Below are 23,224 nucleotides of genomic sequence, written 5' to 3'. Positions count from 1 at the left end.
TATTGCATCTAATCCATCCATCTAAGCAGATCCTATGGTTAAATATTGACCTCAAATTTGTATTTTAAGGGGGATTTGCATGTGAATGTAACCCTCTATTTATATATATATATATATATATATATATATATATATAGAAATCGGTTCTCGTGCGGGTGAGCGCTTTAGGTGCGGTTGTGCGGTTTAATCTGAGCCATTCATCTCGCTTTAATCAACGTCCAAGACTACCAAAATTTTTTTTTAAAAAAATGCGGTGGCAATTTTGTAATTTTTGCGTCTAGGTTAAAATTAAGGTGAATGGTTTTGTGATTAATGTGCGTGAGTTTTGTATATAAGGTGCGTTAGTCTTGTGCGTAATGTACATGAGTTTTGTGCTTAATGTGCATGGGGTTGTGCTTAATGTGCGTGGGTTACGTTTGTGCTTAATGTGAATAGTTGTTAAAACTTAAAATGTGTGAGCTTTTGTGTTTAAGGTGCGTGAGATTTGTTCTTAAGGTGAGTGAAGTTTGTGCTTAATGTGCGTGGGGTTTGTGCTTAATGTGCGTGGGGTTTGTGTTTAATGTGCGTGGGGTTAGTGATTAATGTTAGTAGTTGTTGAAACTTAAAGTCTGTAAATACTTAATGTGCGTCAGTTTAATGCTTACTGTGTGTGAGGTTTGTGCTTAATGTGCGTGGGTTTTGTACTTAATGTGCATGAGTTTGTGCTTAATGTGAGACATTTTAAAATCTTAAGTGTGTCAGTTTTGTGCTTAATGTCTTTGTTCTGTGCTTAATGTGCGTGATTTTTGTACTTAAGGTGAGTGATTTGTGTTTTTAAGGTGCTTTGTTTGTGGACTTAAGGTGCGTGGTGATTTGTGTATTTAAGGTGCACCATGTTAATGCTTAAAGGGGCTCCAACTGCACAACCGCACGGGAAGCATCAACCACACCTGAACCCTTCCCTATATATATATATATATATAAAGGCGTGGGGTGTGCCCCCATTGTAGCTCTGTCTATGCCAACAATGTACTTGCCTCTGAGCAATTAGCAACATGTCATCCAGTAAGCTATTGTATTATGCTTCATCCAGATTTGCAGGAACTTCCTCACCAGTTACAATATCATAGAGAGGACAGTCACTATTAAGAACTGTGAACTCAAGGCCTAATTGGGCGCACAAATTAGGGAAGAAGGATCTGCTATTCTTTCAGTCGCCACATCTGCCTCAATACCGGTAGTAATGCTAGCACCAAGATCCACTGGAACAGAGAGAGAGAGAGAGAGGAGCGGTCTGTAAAAACATGCCCTCCAATTCTACTCCTGGTCTCCAATTTCCCGACCAGTATATGAGTAAGAAGTTCTGACCAGAGAGTGGGCAATTGCATTCGCTGTTATTAAGTTTGTAGATATGATTAGTTAATTAATTAATAATATTGTATCTATTATTTATTATTATTCTTATTATTATATGTAGTCTATTTTTAAAAAGGACTTAAAATGAATTTTTATTTAATAATTAATAAGAAATTTACACAAACTTTAGGAAACCATCTTCTATTAATTATATGAAATGAAATTATAAATTATAAATTTAGTACAACATCAATTTCATAGAAATAGAAACATTATTAACTTATACCAATTACATAACAACAATTTATGAAACACAACGGAAAATGTAACGCTCAAAGAAAAACAACATAGGACTTGTATATTATTCAACTTTAATTTAGTTTAATGTCTCCCCATGTTACATACTATAACATGAGGATGCAAAAAGTCTCCATAGATCAAAGATGTATATTTAATCTTTTTCTTATTCCGACATTTGATTCACTGATGTAGATATTTGAACTTTAAAGCCATTAAGAAAAGTCAAGCCTGGTTTTCGAACTATGTTCCCTTCGTCTACAACCTTCCACCTAGAATAAAAATTACAAAAAATAAATGGAATTTGGTTAATAAAAACAAATAAAGTCAAAATGTAATTACGAATTTAAACAAAAGTGAAATTAATGGTAATTAATTAATTACTTGTATTTTGTGACCAAGTAATGAAGCATTATGGCCATTGCAAGCTTTGCAAAGTCAGCACCGGCACAAAGCCTTTGACCCCCTCCGAAGGCCATGAATTTCTTCGATGCCGCATGTAGCTCTTGCCCCTTTTTAGCCAGGGACAAAATTTAACACACATTAAATTAATTAATCAAAATAAATATTGAAACAAAGAGGTATTAATTAAGAATGAGAAAAAAAATTGGTCACAAACAACATGTTTGGTTCATAGAATTGATCAAGAATAGAATAACATTTCTAGGAATAGATATATTGTATTGTTTATTTTGACCATTTTTTTTTGCGAATAACATTCATGGGAATGAGTTATTAAAAGTGTAACTTTCAAAGAGGGTGCTTGGTAAGTAGCAGGAAAGTTTGAACTTTTTAAGGAATTTAAAAGGTGGAAAAAATTATTTTTATGTTTGGTGCCATCTTTAACTTATGAAAGTTCAGCTCAATAGGAATATAATTCAATGATATGGCGGAAAGTAAATCCCACCTAAGGATGTAAGATTCTTGTTCATGGAGAATGAATCTACTAAGTTTACTCAATTACGCAGTTATTTTTTTTAGTTTCAGGTTAAACTTTTCTTATAAATATAAGATATTTATCAATCTCACCACTATGAAGGATAACAACACTATTTATCGAAAAAAAATTGTCTCTCTCAACATTTTTTTTACATAGATACTGTTTTGAATATTGAATATTCTTGTTGTAGACTAAAACTCTTTGACATATAATTTATTAATTTACAAGTGATTTATTAAACTCTCAATTATTCGTTATGTTTTTTTTTTCTTTTTAATGTTTGTATATAGCAAAGATATATTAGAAATTTAAAAACAATTTCATAAGAAAGTTTAAACGAACCAAATATCTTATTAATTTTCTAAATAATTCAATTCTTATGTTTTCATAGTAACACTAAACATGTTAATTAATTTCTCAATAAAATTATTTCAATCAAATACAATTCCTTGGAAATATTTTTCCTATAAATTTAATTGATAAAAAAGTACTAAACGCACTCTAAAAGTGATATGTCAAAACTACTTTTTTTTTTTTTTTTTTGAAAAATATATGTCAAAACTACTTAGTTGCGTAATGTTTATCACTTACATTCCATCTCGAGGGATTGAATGAAAGAGGATCATCGTACTTCTCTGCACTTAAATGAACAGATGATGGGCAAATCATGAACATCCATCCTTTCGGAATTGTATATCCTGCATTCATAAGTGCATACAGGTTTTTTATTTAGCACACAGACATTTTATTTGAAACCAATATAGAATATTAGTTTAGTTTAAACTCAACAACTACAATGTAAAGATAATTACGTAAAAAATAATCGTATCAAAGCATATAATCACTAATCACTATAGAACTTATGTAATCCCCTTTAAATAATTAAGCCATTGATTTCAAATTATCAATCAACTAAAGATATTGGCATATATGAAAAGTTGTTAAATATATTGAGTTTATACTTTATAGACAAGATTATATATAATAACAATAAATTATGTGTCTATTAATCATTTTTAATTTTATATACACAATTATTACTAAAAAAAAAAATTGGTTTCTTTTTCTTTAGATATTTTTTGTGCGTCATTTTCTTAAATCAATAGTGAATTTGGTCAATTCATAAAAATTCTAATACTTGATTTAACTACGTACATTATATAAAAATTTAGTGAAAGTAATATCTTATGTATTTATCAAGTGATAAACTTGTACATATGTCAAACGTAAAGATGTCAATCTTATAATGCCTATAAGCCTTATAAGCCTGAAACCGATAAGTTTGATGGTCTAAACGAGCTAGCGTGAAATTGACTAGACTAGTCAGATAACTCGAACCACTTAAGATTATTCTTTTTTTATAGAAGTGATGTGAAACAAAATATACATGGCTCATCTTTAGTATTTTTAATTTATTAAATTTTAAATAAAATTTTAATAAATATAAACAAATTTATTACAAAATAAAATATTTTGAGAAATCAAAACAGTTTTTCACCCTTGAATTGTTTCACTTTTGTAAATTTGGTCCATGTAAGTTAATTTAAACAACTTCAACCACTAAATGTTCACAATGTTACACTTTTAGTGTTATATATAATTATTAAACTCCATTAACATATGATGTTCTTTTTATAATTTAGAATTAATATTCACTGTTAAAAAATGATGTTCACATAGCGAGAATGAAACTTTAACAATGGATATTGATATTAAATGACAAGAATTAAATAATCTCATAAAAAAGTGTTTGATAACGAAGTTTGGAAATTATATAAACGAGATTGAAAGGCAAAAGAATGGATAATTAATGGACTAAATTTGTTTAAATTAATTAATATAGATCAAATTTCAAAATGAGAAACAATTCAGAAGTCAAAAGTGTTGTTTTCTAAAAACTTTTTATGAAAATAAATAATGAAAAAAATTATTACAATAAATATTATATTATAGTGTAAGTATATTAATTATTTGATGTTGGAATCCAGAATAGAGGTTTAGATTGATTAAATGACGTATAAGTTTATATTTATTACTGTAAATACATGCACTACATTATTAAAATTAAAAATTTATAATGTTAATATAAAAATGTCAAAAGTTGAAGTTAAGTTTGCAGGATAAATTCGATAGCCCGATGTTTTAGAGTTAAGATCAAAAGTTCAAACCTAACCAAAAAAACTAATTAGCTTAAACCAATATGCTCGACAGTCCAATAAGACTAACCCAAAACGGGATGAGCAGTCATGATTGACCTCCTTAGTCAAAGGTTTGTCCAATTTTTACATACAAAATATATAAAGTTTGTACTTGCCTTTTATCTGGAAATCTTGCACCACTTTTCTGAAGATTCCTGGAGCAATATTTGCTAGCCTAACGGTTTCATTTATAACCTGTTTCCACATACACAAAATATGAAGATTACTTAATATTCCAAAATGGATAAAGGCCGGAAGTCACTAATTTAGAGAAACATATCAAAAATTTTCACCATCACTATATAACTTGTATATAATTAATAAATAGATTCATTTTTAATGCATGCGAAGTTGACCAATTCAGTATAACTAAAAAAAAAAAAAAAAAAAAAAAAAAAGTCCATATAGTATAATAGTAATATTCTTTTTATAAGTAAACTAACCATGTGCGTGAACTTCATCGACCTATATTCTTTCCATGTAATGCTGGATTCCTTATCTTCTCTGGCTGCAATAATTTTCTCATGCTCCTCCTAGTGTAATTGCATCAAATACCATACCATTAATCATTCCATGTTTCTATATATTATGTTGCTGTTGAAAAACTTAAATAGAGCTAATTCCAATCTCAAGAGCCCCACACCCGGGCCCGACAGAGCATCTACGAGAATGTGTAATCAGGGAGATTCAAATGACTCAACAGACAAGCCGAGTCAAATGCCGGTGCAGACAAGGGATCTGCATACTTTAGGCATAATTCCTACACTGCTACTGCTGAGATTCGAAACTTAGTTTCTTCTCCCAAATATGGTTTACTGAAATAAAGTGATCGAAATGCAAATTACCTGTAGTTGTTTTAAGACGTGAGGATGCTGATTGAGGAACTTCAAGGCTAATGTTATGGCAGAAGAAGTGGTTTCGTAGGCAGCAAAGATAAGCAAACAAATTACATCCACTGCAATTTCTTCTGTTAGAAATGTTTCCTCTTTCTCTACTTCACTTATTACATAATCCAAGAAATCTTTCTTATTGTTCTTCTTCTTGCAGCTGGATCGTCTCTCGTTTAATGTTTCCTTAATTAACTTGATCGCATTTTTACGTCCCTATATACACATATAAGCCAAAAATCAAATACATACGAGCATGTTTGATAATATAGTTAGTTTATCAACCAATTTTGACTTATTTAACTATTATTAGTTGTTTGACCCGATTAAACAACAAATATAAGTATTTGATTATATTAACTAACTTTTTGCTTCAAAACGTTAAAATTCAAAAAACTAATCAAAATAGTTTTTTCGATTAGCTTTTGGAGAAAATCATTTTGCATGTAATCAGGTAATTAATTACCAAAGCCAGCTAACACTATCAACTAGTGAAACTCACTAACACAATCAACTAATAGTTATTTACCAAACACCAATAGTAATGTGAAGTTTGGTAAACTTTTCATAATGTATTAAAAGAGGCACCTGCATGGAAGCATAAAATGAAGTTCCGGGGACATAGAGAGGAAATGATATAAACCCTTCCATGAAAGCTTTATAATACTTTCTAAGCTCCAGCGCCTTCTTCTCATCGTAACTCAAAACTTTGTTGGCTGCAAGTTTGAATAACATCTGTGCAAAAACCAAGAATTAATTTTAGGAAAACTAACTCTCAATCTCCTGTGTGATTGTCTCACGATTCTTATTTGTGAGATGAGATGGGTCGAGTAGTTAAGATGAAAATGTAATACTAGTCATGAATAAAGTACAATGTTTTTTGTCAGTTGGTCGAGTCGTCACTGGTTGCCGGATTTTCGCCGAGTTGATGTCCTAAACTGAAATGACCTGTAATTACAGGTCATTTACTAGTTTTTGGGCTTCATTGTCCCAATTTGACATCTTAAAGGGTGTAATTACACTTTTTGATTTAATTGACTTTTGGTGTAAAGTTTAAGAATTTATTTGACTATTTTTCCTATAGATTTTTATACTTACAATTTCAGTAGCCTTTTTAATGTCCAAGTTGGAGAGAGCAGTCCAGTGATCCAAATGTTGACGAGCCGTTTGGTCCATCTCGGTGAGCAACGTTTCTTTAAGGTTTTCGGGACCGACGAGGTTAAGAGCCAGGTTTCTTAGGTACTTGTGGGAGTCGCCATGATGGACCGTAAAGCCTTGTGGTCCTGTGATTTGAGCCGCGCTTTCTGTGTACCAACATTGGACTAACTTCCCTTCTTGTTGGAATATGAAATGGTTGACTTCTGGGTCGGTTGACACAATCACTTTTTGTCCAACTATGCTTGTCCGAAACAGTGAACTGTACCTGAAAAATATATCGAAAGTCGCGTTTGGTTAGAATGAGATAATTAGAGATAAAAGAAATTGTAATTCAATAGAAAAAGAATAATGTGATAATAAAGTAGGGATTTAAACAGTGACGGATCCAGAATTTTTTGTTAGTGGGGGCGGAACATTACAAAGAAAAAGATAATTTGAAAAAAAAAAAAAAAGATGAAACACTTAAAAAATATAATCATAAATATTTTTAGATATGAGTAAAAATAAAACATATCAAAACTTTATAAAAATATAACATAAAAAGTCATAAAATCAATATTTATGCACTATAGGATTCAAACACTCAACTTTACCAAAAGCCTAATACACACCCTACCAACTGAACCAAATTAACACTCATTAACATTGTTGTGTTTTATTATACTTATACGTAAAACCTGTTCTATATATACATATATACATACAAGGATAATATAGGGGTAGGGGTGGGGGGAGTGGGGACAGCTGCCCCCACTGCCCCCATGATGGGTCCGCCCCTGGATTCAAATTACATGGTTTGGTAGGGAGTAATAGAATTTTCGAATTGGAAAAATTGTAATTTATGCCCCTCAAAAATATGTCAATTATCAATGTCACCCCTGAATTATCAGTGGTGTAAATGTAGCCCCTCAATTTTCAAAATGTGACATATATTGCCCCTCCCCTAATATGAAGAAGGAGAAAAATTGTTGTCGACGAAAGGAGAACAAGCGAAGAAAGAAAAATTGAGGAAAAAAACGTGGTCTTCGAACAAGAAAGACGACGGGTAGCCACATTTATATCATTAATATATAATTCAAGGGAGGGACAATATATATCACGTTTTGAAAATTTAGGGGCAACATTTACACCACTAATAATTCAGGGGTAACATTGATAATTGACATATTTGTGAGGGGCATAAGTTACAATTTTCTCTTTTGAATTTGAATGAGAAAGAAAAAAAGTGGCATAAAAACTAAAATGTCATTATGTAATAATAATAATAATAATAATAATAATAATAATAATAATAATAATAATAATAATAATAATAATAATAATAATAATAATAATAATAATAATAATAATAATAATAATAATAATAATAATAAATAAATAAATAAATAAAATAAATAATAATAATAATTATTATTATTATATATATAGTCGAGTTCAGGTGCGGCGGGGTCTTCCCGTGCGGCAGTGCGGTGTCGCCAATAGTAAAGCAAATATACACCATCAACGTTAGGAAATGCACCACAAAAACACAAACAAATTAGGTTCGCATCACCAAAAACACACCATTAGATGTGAGTAAAAGCGCCATACAGTGTTCGGAAATACACCATTAGGGGTGGAGAGTTATATGGTGTTTTTTTTTTTTTTTTTTTGGGTGTGTTGTGCATTTTTTGGTGTATTTTTGCATTTCATTGTGGTGTGTTTCCCTTACACTGTTGGTGTCTTTTGTTAACACTGTTGGTGTATTATGAAACTCCGCCGCACGGGAATACCCCGCTGCATTTGAACTTTCTTTTATATATATATATATATATATATATATATATATATATATATATATATATATATATATATAAAGGGTATTTTTCGTATTGTAATATAAATACTATTCCGGAGAGCATGCGAATAGTTAATACCAAGGTTCCTAGGAATGGCTATTCTCTCTGCAAAGGTAATAGTTCATTTGTACAAATGTTATTTTCAAGAAAAATTGGTCAAAACAAACACTGGAATATGTATATTCCAAGGAATGTTATTCCATTCCTTACTCATTTCATATATAAACCAAACATACTGTAAAATGCACATTAGTTTTATATAGTTTACCTTGTCATTCTGTGTTGAATGAAGGGTGGGATACCTCGGAGGGAGTGAGAAGTGAAGAATTGGATGGATTCACCAATGATTGGAAAACCCATTGAGCCAGGAGGGAGCAACCCTTTGCACTTTGGGTTTCTCCATCTATACACCCAATGAGCAATCGCAATAACTAGAAAAGAAATAAGGTACATAACAAGCCATGCCATTTCGCTACTATACTTCGATGAAGTGAATGATATATGGTCTAAGTTTGCTAACCCCACTTATATAGTGTTGAGGTAGTACTGTACTCCAACATGTCATTTCAAATAAATAAATAAATAAATAAATAAATTCCTATGAAGCTACACGCAATCAGAAAGCTTCCGACAATGTAAAAACGAAAATCATCACGGCCGTAGCTCCGCCTAATAAATCAACTGCTATATCATGCACCAAGATCCCCATTGTATTATGCATGGATCTTGATTCAAAACCCCTTTCATATTATGTACCTACAATTAATATATTATGTATTTATAGTTAATAAATTATGTACTTATTATATGTAATTGGATCGGTTTTAAAACTTGAAAAATGTTTTTCGGAAGATGAGTTATTTTTTAAACAATATTTTTATTTGTTAGTGTTTGGCGAAAGGTCGAAAAATTATATGTTTTTTTTTATTTGGTTGAAAGTTAAAAAGTACACGTTTTCTTTTTGTTTCATTTTCTTGAAAAATGAACACAAATACGGAGTATATTATAATAATTATAAAGTTATTTTTTATACAATATTATATTAATTATTTTAATAGTGATACTAATTGAAATATATAATAATAATAATTAAAATTTATAACGATAAATTCGAATTGAATACATGCTCCAAATTTTTTTTTTTTTAGTACGTGCTACTGATTATACCGCCTCCGAATCTTGAACCCACAACCTCCTCTATGGAAGACCAATTTGGTACCATTATATCAACATAAATATTAAATACAAGTTGTAATAGTCTACCTCAAAAAGTCATCAATACATATCTTCTTTATCTTGGTCACCCTTAAAAGTTTTTGCTTCTACCTCATTTTTCACCAAATGTTTGAATGCTTTACACAAATCCATGACCTAATTACTTGTTCATAAAGGTCATTTTCATTGATGCCATAATTGACTTTTGACCCTCCTTCATATCTCAATTTACGCATATGATTTAATTATTGAAACTTGGTTCAAGTTTTACACACACACACACACACACACACACACACACACACACACACATATATATATATATATATATATATATATATATATATATATATATATATATATATATCCCATTCATGTGCAAACCAATCTTCCCATGTGAACTTACGAACTAAAGGAATGCATGCACCAGAACTACTACATTAATGCACCAAAATTACTACAGTAATGCACTGAAATTACTATACAAAAACTTAGTTTAGTACTAATGCATAAAATTTATATATTTATGAACTATTTGAAAAGTCCTCTTAAAATAAAAAAAAGTCAAGCTTACAAATTTTAAAAAAATTAAAAAAAATATAAGTAAAGGAGAAAAAACTTATTTGATTGCTGAAAAGTAAAATGAAATAACGGTAGTACAACACGAAATAGTAAGTAAGAACTAATATACTTAAACATATACTTCTCTTTATTCCTAGACTAAGCACAATGAATACGCAATAGTTATTCATATTTCAATACTAACATAAAATAGTAATTAAGTGCAATACAAATGGAAAATTATATCATATAGTGGTTTGGCGGATGCTTGTGAAGCGTTGTCCGCAAATTATGTCGTAGAAACGTGTTCATCATGTTTTGTGAATACGCATTACTGAAAATTATTGAATTTTCGACCACCTGAAAGTGATCTTAGATCAAGTCGAAAGTAAAAAGTGGTCGGAAATAGCAACAAAGGTTTTTCCGGATACCAAAAGTGGTCGGAACAAGGCTTTCGACTTGATTTAAGATCACTTTCAGGTGGTCGGAAATTCCATAATTTCCAGTAGTGACGTTCCAAAACGGTGTCGTTTTTACGGAAAAAAATAATTAATGTGTTGTTAACGGCGTTTTGCATTCTATGTTCAGATTATGAATTTACATTTATTAAATTATGAATTTACAGTTATGTAATTATGAATTTTCTGTAAATTCATAATCTCATAACAGAAAATTCATAATTTCATAACAGAAAATTCATAATCTCATAAAAGAAAAACATTTATTAAATTATGAATTTTCTTTTATGAGATTATGAATTTACAGTTATTTAATTATGAATTTTCTGTACATTCATAATTTATGAGTGTTGAAGAAGCTTGTGCGAAGAGAAAGTGAAACCGCGAAATGTGAAAATGAAAAAGAAAAGTCGCGCTGTTAATTTAATATATATATATATATATATATATATATATATATATATATTGGTGGAAGATAACGGTGCTACTTATGGGCACCGTTACTGTTTGGGACCGTGTTCACCATCCATGGTGAACACGCTTCCATGGAATAACGATTGGGCGTTGTCAATCCATGATGATGACGACGGTGTTATTGTTGACGTTGATGAAGGCGAGACGCCCTCCTTTTATTTCTGGTTCGCGGCTGTGGGAAGGGTTGTCGTTGATCGTCCGGTAAAGTTTGTGGTGTTCCGTGACGTGATGGCAACAACGTGGAGGCCTGCGAGGGAGTGAATGTTCGTGAGTTAAGCACAAATAGGTTTTTGTTTGCATTTTTTAAAATTTTTTTATAATATTAAGTATAGTGTTAGTATATAAATTTATATATTTAGAAACTATATTAAAAGTATTATTAAACACACAAAATAATTACTTTAATTTGGTGTACTTTTAATGTAGTATAATAAAGAGTTGATTTGACTAAATAAATAGTAAACATGACAGATAAATGTTGACACTGAAAGTTTGATAAATATTGATCATTTTTTAATACTAGTATATTTGAATATATTTTGGATAATATTGATATTATCTAATTTGTTAATTAGATAATATCAAAAGAGTTTGAGTCTATCAAAACTTTTCTATCCTACTGCTATGAGCTCTTATTTCTATGTATTCATCCCATGAAATAATCATGTAAACATGAAACATCCTGACAGAGATCACAATGAAAATGTACATGAAACATCTAGAGAGATCACATAATGTGATCCTGAAAGTAAAAGTCCCTCATCCATGAAGATGCCTGTCGATCAAGTCATTTGAACCCGAAGGCCTTTCAACGAAGAACAAGCTATATATACCATCACTTAAATTCCGGAGGTCTTTCAGTAGTGGAGTGTTCAAGTCATCCAATGGAAGAATCAGAGGAGCATTCAGAGACTTGTACCCACCCATACAACATTGATACTTAACATGTAATTAGAAATTTGAATTCAAATATACATGCATATTCAATTTTCTTTGTTCACAAATTGGCACGCCTATTGGGACAACTCTGCTTCTCATCTCTTCATAGGCACATACCTTTATGGGGGCAAACCCGGTTTGAAATGGAGGAAGCTAAACAATACTCCTTGGCAAGAATTAAAAACGGCCCCATATCTTTCAAGATACTCCTTGGTACGAGTTGGAACGGCCTTATATCTTTAAGTTGTAGTGTCGAGACTTCCTTGCACTATATACTGAGTAGTAGTATATGCTTTCAAGTGGTGTACAAGCAAGTCTCGAGGGAGCATTTGTTGACACTGAAATTTTGATAAATATTGATTATTTTTTAATAGTAGTATATTCGAATATATTTTAGATAGTTTGAACTTATCAAAACTCTTCTATCCTACCCCTATAAATATGAGCTCTTATTTCTATGTACTCATCCTAGGAAATAATCATATAAACATCCCGAAAATATTATTCAGAGATCACAGTGAAAATGTGATCCTGAAAGTCCCTCCTCCATGAAGATCATGCTTGTTGATCCAAACCCCTCCTCCACGAAGATCCATGAAGATCATGCTTGTTGATCCAAACCGCATTAAAGATCAAGTCATTTGAACCCGGAGACCCTTCAACGAAAAACAAGCTATATATATCAGCCCCACACTACATTGCACTCAATGTAACCACACTACATTGAACTCAGTGTAACCAGAATTTTAAATATTAATATATTTTATTCAATTTTCTTTGATCACAGTAAAATATGATAGAAGGAATGTAAAAGTTATTTGACATTCTGAACAATTGCTCCTAATTCAAAATGTCTTTATTTAAAAATTGCACCACAGTTTCTCGAGTGTCATCTTTCTTGTCTTGAAAACTTTATTGGTTAAAATACATTTGTTGCTAATTCACATGACGTGCTTTAAAAGGAATAAAGCATGCATCACATGACGCCATGACGGAATGTATGTTCTTTTCTTGATGATTATCCTAAGAAGCTGAAAGTTTCGTTGTTAAAATAATCATCGATAAAAATTCATATTCAATTGAAGAAATAACTAGAAGATAAAATTAAAACTTGTTATATTAAATTGAAAATTAAAAGTTATTATATTAAGCTATTGACATTAAAATGTTTAGTGAAATTAGTGATTAAATAGCTTTGAATTATAAAAGATAACAAAAAATTCTGAAAGTTGTGAATTTTACTTTCCATCTAAATAACATAAGGATAGGGTTTGAAATTAAGAGATTTTTTTAAAAAAATCTTATTATTATTGTACTAAATACAACTAAAAGTTTGATAGTAATATAATAAATAAAATAAATAAAATATGAAACAAGAATCTACATCTACAATCTACAAATTTAATAAGACCCAATAAAGTTAGGCCCCTAACAGGAACAAAAAAAAAAATGTTGGGTGTAATTGTTTGTTGAAATGAATGGTTAATATTATTTTTATTTTAGTAATTTTTTAATTATTTTTTCTACTTTACCCTCTATTCACTACTTGAAATTATAGAATTTTCGACCACCTGAAAGTAATCTTAAATCAAGTCGAAAGCAAAAAGTGATCGGAAATAGCAACAAAGGTTTTTCCGGATACCAAAAGTGGTCGGAACAAGGCTTTCGACTTGATTTAAGATCATTTTCAGGTGGTCGGAAATTCCATAATTTCCAGTAGTGATTATATCATTTACTTTTCTTACTTTTCTTAAATATTCCCGCATTCCGTCAGTGTAAATTTTCATAACAGAATATTATGTTAACTATTTATTATTCTTAACTTATTCATTGATTTTCAAGGAAGGTCTTAAATTCGAACCTCATCCCAATCAAAATTGACATAATTGCTAAACATATACTATGAATATGTTAGAGTGCATTTAAAAAAAAAATACAATATAAAATTTAACATGAACTTTGGTAATTAATTAGAATCAAGCAATAGGTATTAATGAACGGTACACCTAATTTATAATCCATGTTCAACACAGATGAGAAACTATGTCTATTATCATTGTCTTTTTGGGGAAGGATGATTTTGTTCTTTTTTAAAGATGCAGTGCGCCAAGGCACTAAAATTGCAGTGAAACACACCATGAGACTAGATTAAATCAAGAATTCATTTATGACGAAAGTGGCATCAAGATGAAGCATGGATCACGCCAATTAATATGATTTTGTGTTGCAAAAATTATGATTGGGTACTATCCATTGAGAGTGTTTTTTCCTCTAAAACTGTTATTGCACCAATTAGTTTTATGAAAAATTATGCCACAGTCATAATTATACATTCTTGAAATATTTACTTTTATGAAAACATTGATACTCTTACATTGATACACGTCAGGATACCGAATGATACTTTAATAAGTTCTAAAACACTAATTTAAAAATATACATTGAGCATTGGACTATTCGTACAATGTACGTGTGATAATTAATTTTTAAGATAACAGAAAGAAAGTTCATTATCGTGGTGTATTTACTAACCGAAAAATATTTCAGTTGTTTAGAGAAAGATAAAACACAAAATTTAAAAAATGGGTACTAATTTAATAAATGAATATTTGGAATTGAAAATAAAAAGTATTGAAACGAAAAGAATTTTTTTTTAAAAATAGGCATTTGACTATTTTTTTCAGAATTGTTCGTTTCTCGCATACTTTTCAACTATACATACAATGTGCCAATGTTTTCTTTCACAAGTCCTTTCACACACTATTAACTGCGTATGACCAATGGGTCAATGAATCTAACTACTCTAAGGGTGTGTTTGGTTGGTGGGTTTTGTCCATAGGAATGGGTATGAAAGTAATTGTTGTTGTTTGGTTGATAGGTTTTTAGAACACTACTATGGGTTTCGAATATCCCATCAATTGAAAACTCCATACCCAAATAGAATAAGGGTTTCATTCCCTTATTCATTCTCAAGCACTACTATTAGTAATCATTCCCATTCCACCCTACTACCAAACATGTTAAATACTTTCACCAAAACCCATTACCATTACCAAGTATTTGATACACATTCCAATTCTGATTCCTATGTGCGAACCAAACACACCCTAAGATTTTTTTTTTTAAAAAAAATATTTTTTAACTCTTTAAGGTCACACTTGTGTGCGACCGTTTCACAGATCTTTATCTTAAAATAGGTTGAGTCGAGTCGGGTCAATATACAAATATAATACGTATACTAGTAAATTAATGTAATACTAAATCAATGAATAAAATGTTTGTTACTTATAAGAGAAATATAATATTTTTTAGGACAAATATAATACTTTTACATCCCTTTAAAAAAAAATAATACTTTTACATTAACATGTAAAACTATTACATTTTTGCTCAAAAGTATTACATTTTCAAAGTAATGATTATTTTATTTTTGATTTAGTATTAGGGCATCCCCATTAGTCATTTTTACTCAACTTTTTGGAACAGTAAAATTTAGGTAGTTTAACTTTTGACAAATGAAGGTCTTAGCTTTTGGAGACATTTTTCTCCTGCAACGTCTCAACTCTTGTCAGATTTATGTGGGACCACCAGTTTTCTTTTTCAACATTTTGGCTGGAGTAGTAGGGCCACTCTGAAATGAATTATATATATTTTTTGTTCTTTTGGCCGTTGCATATTCGCACGGCCAAATTCTTTTTTTTTTTTAATTAATAAAAAAAATTGTTAAATGTTGCCTTTTTTTTTTCTTCGGCCAAACAATTTTTTTTTTCAACGCCCAAATTCCGTTGCAAATTCCTTTTTTTTTTAAAAAAAAAAAATTGTTGAAACATTGTTAAATTTAATTTTGTTGTTATAAATTTTATAATTATAATTTTATTTTGATTTTGATATGTTAAATTTAAATATATTAAAAATAATAATTGTAATTATAATAAATAAAGAAATAATTAAAATATTGAGATAAAATGGTGGACCCACAAAAAGTTGTGAAAAAACTTAAAACTAATGGGAAGAAGAGATTTTGTGATTGAATGAGATAGTTGATGATGAGGTGGATGTTAAGGCCCACAAAAATTTGGAATAAAATCCTCAACTATTGAGGATGCCCTTAGGCTGTCCTCATTCCTGAAAGATGGGTACAAGATGATGTGTAGAATTATGTGAATTTTTTATTTTTGTTTTGTTTTAATTTTTTATCCAAGGTGGCTTAAAAGCTTGTTATAGCAAGCATTCAAGCCCGCAAAAGGCGGCAAATTATGTTGTGAGTACGTGCTCACCTTGCAAAGTGGGCACGGTTCCATATTCATAATTTCTATACTGTAGATTCATAATTTTTATACTGTAGATTCATAATTTCTATACTATAGATTCATAAAATTTATACTTTAGATTCCAATTGTTGAACTCTGTTTTCACAAATCAGAGAACTATATGTTTATAATTGATAACTATACAGTTTATAAATTATGAATTTACAGTACAAATATTATGAATCTACAGTACAGATATTATGAATCTGCACTATAGAAATTATGAATCTACTATATTTAAATTATGAATCTACGATTTAGAAATTATGAATCTAAAGTATAAATTTTATGAATCTACAGTATAGAAATTATGGATCTACAGCATAGAAATTATGGATATGGAACCGTGCCCACCTTGCAAGGTGGGCACGTGCTCACAACATAACGATCCGCAAAAGGCTGCCACGCATGGCTGCCTTTTGACTATTCTTTTTCTTTTTGTTATTTTAATATTATTTTATTATTATATTTATAATATAATATGAAAGTGAGATCACTTTTGAAAGTGAGAGAGTATTGTAGAGATGTAGATAAAATAATTGAAGAATTACAAATTTGATGATGTGGAAGTGGGACCTATTTTTTAAAGTGAGAGAGTATTGCAAGGATAAGGATAGTCTTACATTTGCTAGTATAATTATTACATTTGCATATTAATCTGACCTAATTCAGCCTTTTTTACAAATAAAGATTCGTGAAAATATCTCACACAAATGTGACCTTAAAATGTTAAAAGATATTTAAAAATAAAATAAAAAAACAAAAAATCTTAAAGTAGTTGAATTCATTGACCCATTGGTCATACGGATGAGAACTGATTGTATTATATTTACTGAACTTAATTATAATGAGATCAGATGATGTGAATATATACAATCATGGTTGCAGTAGGCGCTAGGCGCTAGTCGGGCGCCCGGACAGCGCCTAGCGCCTAAGCGGTCTAGGCGGCGCCTAGGCGGAATCTAGGCGGCGCTAGGCGTGCGCCAAAAAAATAGTGGTAGACTTGCAGTTTGACAATTTTAATGAGATTGTTTTCAACATTTAATCAAATAACACATCCAAATAAATGAATTAATGATAATTCATAAGTCAAAACATCAAAACAATGATTTTCAAAAAAAAAAACATTAAAACAATATTACAAATTAAAAATACTCAAATATGAAATACTCAAATACTTCAATCATCTAAAGATTCAAAGTATCAAACTAGCTTACGAGTGTATATATGTCATATTATATATATGTACGCGCGCGTGCGCGCGCGCGCACACACACACACACACACACACACACACACACACATATATATATATATATATATATATATATATAATAAAAAGGATAGGCCGAGCCGATCGGGTTAACTCGACCGAAATGGACGAGTTAACTCGACTAACTTAAACGCTAGGCGGCCAAATCGGCCGAGTTAGGCGCTAGGCGGACGCCTAGGCGGCCGGTAACCTAAGCGGGCGCCTAGAGGGAAAATCGCCACGGTCTAGAGGCGCCTAGCGCCTAGCGCCTAGGCGGGCGCCTAGACCGATTTTTACAACCCTGTATACAATAGAGAGTCACAGTGTGACAAGGATAAGAAGTTCTAAACAGACTCGGATACATAGAGTCCTAATACTCCCCCTCAAGCATAGTGTATACTAGTAACCTGTAGCTTGTCCCTTAGGGAAGAAAATCTAGGTCCAGGCAGAACTTTGGTGAAGATATCAGCAAGTTGATCATTTGTGGAGATGAAGTTGACTTGGATATCGCCCGAAGCTACTCGATCACAAACAAAATGATAATCAATCTCCACATGCTTGGTGCGCGCATGAAAGATTGGGTTGGCACTCATATATGTAGCCCCTAGATTATCACACTATAATTTTGGAGTGGAAATACCCGGAATTTGTATCTCACGCAGAAATGACATAATCCATAGAACCTCAGCACAAACATCTGCAAGAGCTTTGTATTCAGCCTCAGTAGATGACCTGGCAACAGTTCTCTGTTTCTTGCAAACCCAAGATATAAGATTACTTCCCAAGAAAACAGCAAAACCACTCGTGGATTTTTTATCCTCAGGACAACCAGCCCAATCAGAATCAGAGAAGGCATGAATGTCTCTAGATGAGCATCGTCGTATGCATAAGCCATGATCAATTGTTCCCTTAACACACATGAGTACCCATTTGAGCTGCTCCCAGTGTGACATGGTGGGAGCATGCATATGCTGGCATAACTGATTAACTGCAAAGGATAGGTCAGGTCGTGTGACAGTGAGATATTGCAGTGCTCCAGCTAGACTCCTGTACTGTGTGAGATCATCATATAGATCTGAATTGAAGGGGACAGTTTTCGAGACAGAGATAGGTGTAGAAAGGGGTTTGCATTCAGACATTCCAACCCGTTTTAAAATATCATTCATATACCGTTGCTGAGATAAAATAATCCCATTGTCACTCTTAACTGTTTCAATACCCAGAAAGAAATTTGGTTCACCAAGATCTCTGATTTTGAATGTAGCAGACAGTTTGGACAAGAACTGAGACATAATACCCTGATCACTTCCCATTACAAGAATGTCATCCATGTACACCAATAGATAAACCAAAGCAGAGTCTTTAGAGTAATAGAACAGAGAGACATCTGTCTTGGATTCTTGAAAGCCAACTGATAGTAAGAACGTATGTAGTTGATTAAACCAGGCTCTGGGAGCTTGTTTTAACCCATACAGAGATCTTTTTAACAAACAAACATGATTCAGGAAGTTAGCATCAATATACCAGGGGGTTGCTTCATATATACTGTTTCAGCCAGAGATTACCATTCAGAAAAGCATTATGAACATCTAGTGTTTGATAGACCACCCAGATGATAAAACTAGAGATAGAAGGAGTCTTACAGTCGTAGGCTTTACCACTAGACTAAATGTGTCGAATAAATCCTGGCCTGGAACCTGATTAAAACCTTTCGCAACCAGCCTGGCTTTATGCCTTTCAATAGCACCATTAGCCTTTCTCTTCGTACGAAAAACCCATTTACAGCCAATAATATTCATACCTGCAGTGGGTGGAACTAGAGACCATGTGTGGTTATGCAGGAGAGCATTGAATTCTTGGTCCATGGCTTCACGCCACTCAGGATATTTGACAGCTTGAGAGTGACATGTAGGTTTCGTGGGATGCACCTGAGCTGCTAGAGCAAAAAGAGGAGCATCTGGGTTGCTGCGAGTGGCTATAGAGTGAGTACGGACATTGGGCCTGACGGACCGCCCACGTGGTCGGCCTCGCTGGCGAGCAACGGGCTCCACAAGATCACCCGACGAGGTAGCCTGTCCGGGATCCACGGCTGGTTCGAATGAAGCTGGTAGCGGTGGTTCTGGCGGCTCATCATTGGACACGGCAGGAATAGGTGTGCTATGACTGAGAACAGATTCCGCCCAAGGTCCAGAAAACGGACTAGATAGATCCTGCAAAGAAGTTTTAGTAGCAAAGGGGAAAACTTCTTCATCAAATCTGACATGCCTACATGTGTAAATCTTATTAGTATGTAAGTCCATGCAGCTGTACCCCCTAAAGGACTCAGGATAACCTAGGAAGACACATGGAGAAGACCTGTATGACATCTTATGACGATTATATGGTCGAAGATGAGGGTAGCACAAACACCCAAAGACACGAAGAAAAAGATAGGAAGGAGTGGATTTATGTAACAGGAGATGAGGACTAGAGTTATTTAATACAGAAGATGACATTCTGTTAATTAAATAGACAGCAGTCTCAAAGGCAAAATCCCAAAATTTCAAAGGAACAGAGGCATGAGCTAGAAGAGCCAGACCAGTTTCAACAATGTGACGATGTTTTCGTTCAACACGACCATTCTGTTTATATGTATAGGCACAGGATTGTCTATGTTGAATTCCTAATTGAACAAACGAAGAATGCAACTTTTTGTACTCAGCACCTAAATCAGACTGAATGGCCTTTATTTTGCAATTAAAGGATCGTTCAACAAGAGTACGAAATTTATCAAAGATTACATAAAGATCAGACTTTAATTTCATAGGGAAGAACCACGTATAACGGGAATAGTCATCCACAAAGATCACAAAGTAACGGAAGCCAAAAGTAGATAAAGTGGGCGTAGGATCCCAAATGTCTGTGTAAATAAGATCTAGTACATGAGAACTAGAGGAAGCAACACGAGGGAGGGGAAAACGGGCAGATTTGCCTAATTGACACGCATTGCATAAAGAATTATGACAACGAATATTTTCACGAGATCCACTAACTAAACAAGATCGATGTATATGGCTAAGAACATGGTTATGAGGATGACCCAGACGATTGTGCCAAGTGGAAGCCGAGGCACGAGCGGAAAGAAACGCTGACGGAGAGGAACTAGGTAATGGAAGTGTGTATAGTCCCCCGAACTATTGCCCCGAAGAAGTATTTCCTTGGTATTGATATCTTTCACAACAAAAAAAAGAGGGATGAAACTCAAAAAAGACTTTATTATCGGATGCAAACGTGGAACATGAAGTATATCAGACAATGTGAATGATCTAGAATGGGTATTAAAAGAGGCATGACCAACATGACTAATAGATAAACCCATACCGTCACCGACACGCAAGGTGTCATTGCCAAAATATTCTTCTGAGGTGGTCAAACCAGCGATGTCTGGAGTAACATGATTAGTTGCCCCTGTATCCGGGATCCATGTCTGAAGAGTACCAACATCTTAATTATCTTGATATGTTAGATTGGCCTGAGGTGGGGAATCATACTGGTTATAGCATACATGAGCCTCATGACCAGTCCGCCTACATATCTGACACCGAACCTGATTGCCACCAATGTTGCGTCCGCGACCGCGGCCACCACGCCCACGGCCACCTTTCTGTCTACCGCCACCACCACGATTGGACCCGCCGTTCCCACCGTCGTTGCCACCGAATTCTCGTTGACCGCCGCCACGGTTCTGATCTCCGCGACCTGATCGGCAGCCACCGCGTTGAATAGCAAGAGCCGCCGGAGCACCGCCGTAATCACGGTTGGCGATAAATTTCTGGGTGCCGAGAAAGTTCGCCAACTCCTAGAGCGTGACCGGCTGCCCACGGACGGCGAGAGACGCGGTGAGGGCACGGAATTCCAGTCTCAAGCCACGAAAAACAAAGAGATTCTGATCGTCAAGGGAGACGACGCGGCCGGCGAGGGTGAGCTCTTCAACAATCACCTGAGCTCGCCTGATGTAATCCGCAACCGACGAATCACCCTGGTCCAGTCCTTGCAACTGGCCGATAAGGTTTAACGTGCGGGCGCGGGAGGAAGACGACAACGTCTGAACAATGGCCTCCCAAAGGGCACGACTCGTGCGACGTCCGACGGCTATTGGCATGACTTCATCGGAGATGGAGGAGACAAGCATGCACAACAATGCTTGATATTGACGCATCCAAACGGCATAGGCGGGGTTTGGCCGTGGCATTGCGTCGGCGTTGTCGGCGTCGGCAGCAAGGAGGACGGCCGGTGAGGGTTTTCTACCATCAACAAACCCCATTAGGTCATGCCCGTGAAGAAACGGGACGATTTGTGTACGTCAAGACAAATAATTCTTGTAGGTTAACTTGATACTAATGAAGTGATGTGTGGTGGATAGCGACACAATCGACGAAGAACTTGACGACATAGCAGCATCAGACACGGTCCGTTCGGAGGAATTAATAGATCCGTCAGCCATAGGGACGAGAGAAACCCTAGCTCTGATACCAGATGAGAACTGATTGTATTGTATTTACTGAACTTATTTACAATGAGATCAGATGATGTGAATATATAGAATAAAGAGTCATAGTGTGACAAGGATAAGAAGTAGAGAGTCACAGTGTGACAAGGATAAGAAGTTCTAAACAGACTCGGATACATAAAGTCCTAATAATACGCAATTTATGTGTGTGCAAGGACTTGTGGAAGAAAACGACCACATTGGCACATTGAATGTATAGTTCAAAAGCATGCGAGAAACAAACAATTATGAAAGAACGTAAAAATTTGTGTGAGACTGTCTCACTGCAAGACGGGTCAGGTCAGGTTATGATAAAACTGTAATATTTATACATGCAAATGTTATACTTATATGCTCAAATGTAATATTAATCAGAAAAAAAAAAAATTGTTACTTATAAGGGTAAATGTAATACTTGTAAGGAAAATTGTAATACTTTTACAATTCGATTTAAAAGTATTACATTTTTGCTTAAAAATATTATATTTTCCCTTATAAGTAAGGGCCAACATTACTTATTATGGAAAATGTAATATTTTTGATGAAAAAAATAATACTTTTACAACAAAATGCAAAAGTATTACATTTTACCTTATAAAAAAAATTTTATTTCTGATTAGTATTATATTTAAGCATATAAGTATGACATTTGTAAATGACTTTGCCTTTTTTTTTTAGGAATTCTTGATATCCATGGCAGCAGCTTATCACAAGCACCCCACCCCATACGACTAGTTGGAGGGGCTGTTCGCCATTTGAATCAAACAAAGTAGGTAGTACGGGCTTCATAGCAACTTTCATTCTAAAAAAACGAAGAACAAACCTTTAGTCAAT

At 33.3% G+C, this 23,224-nt stretch overlaps 1 protein-coding gene across 1 annotated transcript; it reads right to left on the bottom strand.

Moving 5' to 3' along the window:
• Positions 1-1,798: 1,798 nt before the first annotated feature.
• Positions 1,799-22,749, bottom strand: LOC109162740 (cytochrome P450 87A3-like). Its single transcript, XM_019311423.1, has 10 exons — positions 22,738-22,749; positions 8,922-9,133; positions 6,756-7,080; positions 6,246-6,392; positions 5,616-5,873; positions 5,214-5,303; positions 4,887-4,965; positions 3,164-3,270; positions 2,017-2,144; positions 1,799-1,904 (listed from the first exon to the last, which is right to left on the bottom strand). Exons 2-10 carry the CDS (start codon positions 9,119-9,121, stop codon positions 1,799-1,801), a joined length of 1,440 nt encoding a protein of 479 aa, XP_019166968.1. The 5' UTR covers positions 9,122-9,133; positions 22,738-22,749.
• Positions 22,750-23,224: the final 475 nt, after the last annotated feature.

Source organism: Ipomoea nil, unplaced genomic scaffold (assembly GCF_001879475.1).
Source record: "Ipomoea nil cultivar Tokyo-kokei standard unplaced genomic scaffold, Asagao_1.1 scaffold2957, whole genome shotgun sequence".
Taxonomy (NCBI): domain Eukaryota; kingdom Viridiplantae; phylum Streptophyta; class Magnoliopsida; order Solanales; family Convolvulaceae; genus Ipomoea; species Ipomoea nil.
Note: the sequence above shows the minus strand (reverse complement) of the source record. Positions and strands in the feature narration are given on the sequence as shown.